This window comes from Saccostrea echinata, unplaced genomic scaffold, assembly GCF_033153115.1.
Source record: "Saccostrea echinata isolate AGI-Se365-2 ecotype Australia unplaced genomic scaffold, CSIRO_AGI_Sech_v1 ptg000054l, whole genome shotgun sequence".
Taxonomy (NCBI): Eukaryota; Metazoa; Mollusca; class Bivalvia; order Ostreida; family Ostreidae; genus Saccostrea; species Saccostrea echinata.
In genome coordinates, this window is record NW_026889803.1 from 29,576,752 (window position 1) to 29,582,893 (window position 6,142).

A 6,142-nucleotide genomic window follows, 5' to 3' on the forward strand; every position below is an offset into this window, starting at 1 on the left:
AGTCATATTTTTCTTCCTTACAAATAAACGATGTGTACATGTAGATAAATGAAATACAGTTGTATAAGTTTATGAAATAGACAGATCCACTCCCATGTCTTCCTTATCTACCAAGTCAGTGATGTCATGCATTTTGCTATTAGTATATTAAATAAGATAAAAACTCAAGTTTTCATGTTAAGTCAAAGAGTTTTTCTGCTTTTTTTTTAAATGGAAAAGTTAGATATTGGGTATTTTTAACCTACATGTAGTTATAAATATATGTACAAGTAATACAGTTGTGCCCTGTTTGAATTCTGAATGGCATGTTTTCTTCTAATTTTAATTTACTTCATTTAAACTCACTTGAAAAGTAAGCAATTTATTCCATGTACCGGTATATGCAATCTGCCCTTTAAATCTTTAATTCAATTCATATTTTAAAATATCAAATAGATACAGTAAAACACTTATAACGAAGTTCCAGGGATAGTCTTTTTTTGCTTCCTTATAAGTGTAATTTGTTATATCCATTAAGTTTACAATATATTTTAAAGTCACAGGGAATTACAATCTCTTCACTGTAAGTGTCAATTCGTTATGTGCATCTTTGCTATAAGTGTGTTTTACTGTATATGTCCACTATTGAAATAATGTATTTTTTAATAGTGCTTAAAATCCCCCCTTACAGACAGAATTATAAAGGTTGAAGAATCAATCAAACTCTATATAAATACTCAAGGACTAAAACTTGTCATGCAGTATCTCTTTTTAAGCTGGAACCTGATGCAGGAACTGCATTTAAGTATGAAAGACATGCTTTTTTAATATACATACAAGATATGAAAAAAAATTAATATGCACATATCTCACCTCAACATCCTGATTCCCCTTACAAAAGAAAATTTTAAAGATTGTCTTTAACTCTCCATGGATCCCCCACCCTAGCCCTATGGCTACGACTTGAATAAATTTTTATCTACACTACATGGAGATGCTAGAATATTAAACCGACTACTGTAAACATACTTACATTGTATTTTAGTAGTGCATGTAATAATATTTTAGTGCCTTTTATGCTGGTTCTTGTCTGCTAATTTATATACCTTACATGCTAATATATAATTAAAGCTTTTACCTGTTGTTGTTGTTGTTAAAACTCTAGTGTGCTAATTCATGATTGCATTTATCAGTTGATGAAGCAACTGTGCTAAATTTTAAGTGCTAATTTATGTAGTTTACAATATTTGTAGCACTGCTTTTAATATAAGTAAACTTCATATAAACTTTTCCAGCATATGTATTATTCCAATATGGAATTTTGAACTCATGTGTAACCCCTGTGGGCTAGCTATGATTTGAACACACTTGAATCTACATTTTGCATATCAATTTGACTAATTTTGGAACTGCTGTTCTTGAATGAAAAATATTTCTCAAGATCTTCTGGCATATTCGTTATCCTCATTTCAAACCCCTTTCTATTTCAAGGGCCAATCATTTCTAAAAGAAGTATCTATGAGTGAACATTGGTTTCATCTTTTCTTGAGTGTTTCTTGAGAAGAAGATTTTTAAAAACTTTACAGTCAACATGCAACATGTGGAAGATACACAGCAGACCAGAAATTTGATCAGAATAGCTCACTGGTGCCAAAGGCCCAAGTCATTTAACAAAGACAGCATAAATCATATTCTGTAATAACAACACCACATTTTACATGTGAAAAACTAAGAATGAATATTTGAACCAGTTAAGTTTGTAAATGTGTAAAAATCTTACTTGATTATCTCCCCTTCCTCTTCTTTTGTTTGAGGTTTAAGGCCCATAACCAAATGGCATATCTTAATAAATAATACTGCATATTACTACATGTACTTTACTCTAGAATAATCAAATTTACATTAGTATTTCTTTTATTCTCTTGCACATGTTTTACTTTTCTAGATCAAACACTACCAGAAAGGTTACATTAATTTGATATAAGTGAACAACCTGACTGAGTAAATCTAGGAAATTATCTGCCAGCGTGTTGTTGACTGTCCACACTAAATATTCTGCCTGAGTTAGACACCCATCCTGTTATTAGAAAAAATACATTTTTGTACATTACATAAAATCTAAAGGTAAAAACTGAAGTACAAGCCATACTCCAAGGAAAAGCAAATTAATTCAGTCAAGGCCTGATGAAACGTTGCTTGAATATCTGTTTTGTATCTCTTCATAATATATAACAAATAAATCATAATTATCATTATCTTGTGATTTTTAAACTGTTTTCAAAATGTCTTATATAAAGACACCAAAAAATTGTAATATTGGAAATGGTAGTGATTTCTAACAGGATTATATAGCAAATAACATCCTCTGTTATGGTATCTGTATCTTGCAGAAATGCCTGGTAAGGTTCTTAAATTTTTTGTGAGGAAACCCATTAAAGTAGCAATACTTCAATGACAAATTCTTGGAAAAAATTATATATTATTGAAGAATATGTCGTTTGACCTTAAAACAAAACTTGTTGGGGAAAAAAATTACATCAATACGCACATTTATGACATCATTGTAATATTATCATATTATACATGTATTTACAATAGACAAGCAACACATTCAGAAATACAAAAAGAAAAGTTTCTGCAATATCTGCATTTATCATATACTTAGTAGTAAATACACCGATTCTGCACTGTGCGATACGGGTGACGTCACAATACCCCATATCATTTATTTATCATACCCAAATCAAAGGATACTTCACATTCTCATAAATTTTTCAAATATTTTTCCAATTTAGCTTTATTGATCTACTATTATGCATTTATATTTGTTTTCACCACATAAAAAAGTTCCAAATATAGGATCTATTTTTTTTCATTCCAGATAAAATATTGCCAGTCCCATTGATTTTTCTTTATTGCATGATTACAATTTTATGACTTTCATCTGATCAATAATGGTGTTCATGTACCAAATCTTAATTAAAGTTTAAGTACAGCACTTTTCCAAGCATTTGTCAATATATCAAAGATATGGCTTCAAACAAAATGGAATAAAAGCTGTGAATTGTTTACCTTGTCTCCATCATGACTCGCTAGAATCTCTTTTGCTACAAGTTCTGGGTCCATGTTATAGAAAGGATCACACTCCTATTAAATAATTCAAACAGTGAAAATGACTCAAAATGTTAACTTTACGAGATCCATTTCCTCTCATCATCACATGTAAGTTTACATACATATATGGAAATCTACATATTTCTGGCCTTCAAGCTAGAAAACACTTTCAACTGATTTTGAATTTTCCATCATCTACACAAACATGTGCTTGAGATGAAGATTTTACATAAATATATACATGTACATGTACGTAGACTTCTATTAATATAATTCCAAATCTCTTTCATTTCTTTTAATTTGTGGGCATATTAATGTTTAGAAAGGTTGCTATGGTTACCATTGTGTTTGTTGGTTGGTTTTCCTCTCGTATTCTCAGTAAAGCTTTGACCATCTGTACTAGTTCCCTCTCACACAGCTTGCCATCATGGTTCATATCAAACACTTTAAAGCAAACTAAATCAAAGAAAAAATGTTAATTAGATATTTTCCATTTTCATGTAATGTTTATAATTAATATACATGCACTTAATATTTATAACATAACATCAATTCATGGGAGAGAAATGTTTTAAATATAGCTCGTATTTCTATTTCTGTTGTAAACTTGCTTTACACATATTGCATGATTCTATTCATTTTCCATTAAAAACATAAAATGAACTTTTCTTAAAAGTAAAGGTTTTTATTTTAGCTAAAAAAAATCTGAGCTGCCCACATTTTTGTCTTTCAGTTCCTGGTCCTCTACAGCAAGCTGAAATTCCGCAAGCCATCTCTTTAAAATCTATGTGATTATCTCTGTTTTCATCAAATGCATGGAAAAGGCCTACAAGCAAATTGTAAATTGACATGCAAATTTCATCACATAAAATGAACACAAATTGCATCACATGAATCTATACTATATTTCCTTGATTCTGTGTGATATGCATAATTCATTTATAGAAGACACAAGGTTTTCTGACGTTTTAATATGTGTCAATACAATCCTACTAAAAAAAATTGATTAGAATCTAAAATAAGTCAATCAAATATGAATTTGACATTTTTTTTTTCTGTCTATTTTGCCTATAAAGGAAGTCTGCCATTAAAATCTGCAAAAAGTCTATTAGATATTAATTAGAACATTGATTTTTTTCCCTCGTCTTGCAGAGCTAGGAAGCTAGCTCACAAATGAAACTTGAATCATCAAACTCTATGTTTCTCCTTTATTCCATTGATACAAAAGGAGAACTAACCTTACCATCCAGTTATAAACTCAAACATATTTGATTAAGATATATAAATTGTGGACAAATGATTATCACCGAACCATTACAGGGGAGAGCTTATTCATGTACTCACTTTCACAAATAGCCTCTGGCACTGGTGGACAGACCATGGCCTTGAATGTGTCAAGATCAAATTTCCCACTTTTGGATTGAGACTTCAGAGCCCAGTATCTTTTCTCTAGTTCACTAATGTCCGTCTCTTCCACTGAAAAACAAACCACATAATACCTGTAATATGTAAACTGGAGCATCCTTTTTTTGGTTTCAATTTTTTAAAATTTCCCTCACAGGGTATTTACATACTATAATTTGAATCATATGGAAGCTGACATGAATGGGACCACCAGCACTTACAGTGTGTGACCCCAGCCAGAGTTTGATAGAAAGTGGGTGTGTCTGTGTCATCCGAGAGACTGACCGTCATGGGTTCCATCAACAGCCATTTTGTCATTTCTGTGGCATCAGGATGAGCTTTCACCCACAGTCGAAAATAATCAAAGGTCACCTGATCATTCTGTTTTTTGAAGCAATAAAAAACATTTTCAATTCCTAAATTGGCAGTATATATTTTCAATTTTTAAAAGGCACTGCATATACAAGTGCCAATATTCATGTATAGAGGGATATAACAAATTTTTATACCATAATGGAATTTTCATTGCAGTACCAATATTCATATACCGGTAAAACACTTTTTACAGTAGGTATTAAAAATTGGTTTTCCTTTCTATGACAGATTTTGGAACCAGGGTTTTATACCTCCATAAAGAGGTCAGAGAGAGCATTGGAGACCTGTCCCTCAGACTCCAGAACCAATCGGTCCATCTCCTCCTTCTGTACGAAGGAGTAACTGTCATCGGCATACATCCCAAACAGGACTACACAAAAATAAAAAACATTTATGTTAAACTTCTGAAAATAAATCATGGTGATTCACTTTTCTTTGACTTTTTTGACAAAGTGAAGTCATTCAGCATTTGACAGATCATGTTATAGCTTTGATGTTAGCATTGTTTGATTTGGATGCTTTGTTTTTCTCCTTTTCTTTCTTGGTCATTATGACATATATAACATGTATTGAATGTTTTTCTAAAGCTCACATTTTATTTTCTCCTCCACAGAGCCCTTGGTGAGAATAACGAGCCCACACAACAAGTCCTTCAGAGAGAGCCCTTTGGAGGTGCCTCCAAATCCTCTGTACAGAAGCTAAAATACATGGGGAAAAAATGCACATGTCTTTGACTGTAGCTCAGTGATCATCCAATCTGACTAAAGCCAGACCTCTATTTACGCTATTGCGATAGCTCTATTTATGCTCTATTTTAGCTCTATCTACCGGGTATTGTGATAGCGTAAATAGAGATCTGGCTTTATAGTCAGATTGAGTGATAATCCCTTCATTTAAGGAAATACTTTTCATAAAGGAAATCAGATTTTAAAATCATATATTAATATAGTAAAGGGAAGAAATAAAAATATGCTCAATCAATGTATAAATAATAAGATTAGGTTTCAGCATATATAGCTTTATTTTCACAGAAGTATCAATTTTACTATTTGCACAAAAGGATAAAAATTGTAATAATCCATACTGCAATAAAATTAACTTGAAGTAAAGCTAATTATTACTTGAAAAGAAAACAGGTAAGACAACAAGAAAGAAATGGATTTTGTGAAAAAAACATGAAACGATCATCAGAGAAATCAGAATACCAGTAAACAGATTCCAAAAAATTGACTCAGCTAAGCTTTTGTAGTTACATCCAAAATTTCCTTGT

General features: G+C 31.4%; 1 protein-coding gene across 1 annotated transcript in view; it reads right to left on the reverse strand.

Annotated features, from left to right (window-relative positions):
• LOC133171997 (ubiquitin carboxyl-terminal hydrolase 32-like) overlaps positions 1 to 5,564 on the reverse strand; it is a 35,401-nt gene extending 29,837 nt beyond the window's left edge. Inside the window, exons 1-9 of the mRNA XM_061306791.1 lie at positions 5,465 to 5,564; positions 5,124 to 5,242; positions 4,719 to 4,878; positions 4,438 to 4,569; positions 3,812 to 3,919; positions 3,434 to 3,549; positions 3,052 to 3,126; positions 1,973 to 2,056; positions 1,760 to 1,821 (exon numbers count right to left, since the gene is read on the reverse strand). Coding sequence (XP_061162775.1) covers positions 1,760 to 1,821; positions 1,973 to 2,056; positions 3,052 to 3,126; positions 3,434 to 3,549; positions 3,812 to 3,919; positions 4,438 to 4,569; positions 4,719 to 4,878; positions 5,124 to 5,231 — 845 coding nt within the window. The 5' untranslated portion in view covers positions 5,232 to 5,242; positions 5,465 to 5,564. The remainder of the gene's footprint in view (positions 1 to 1,759; positions 1,822 to 1,972; positions 2,057 to 3,051; positions 3,127 to 3,433; positions 3,550 to 3,811; positions 3,920 to 4,437; positions 4,570 to 4,718; positions 4,879 to 5,123; positions 5,243 to 5,464) is intronic.
• Between the last annotated feature and the right edge of the window lie 578 nt (positions 5,565 to 6,142).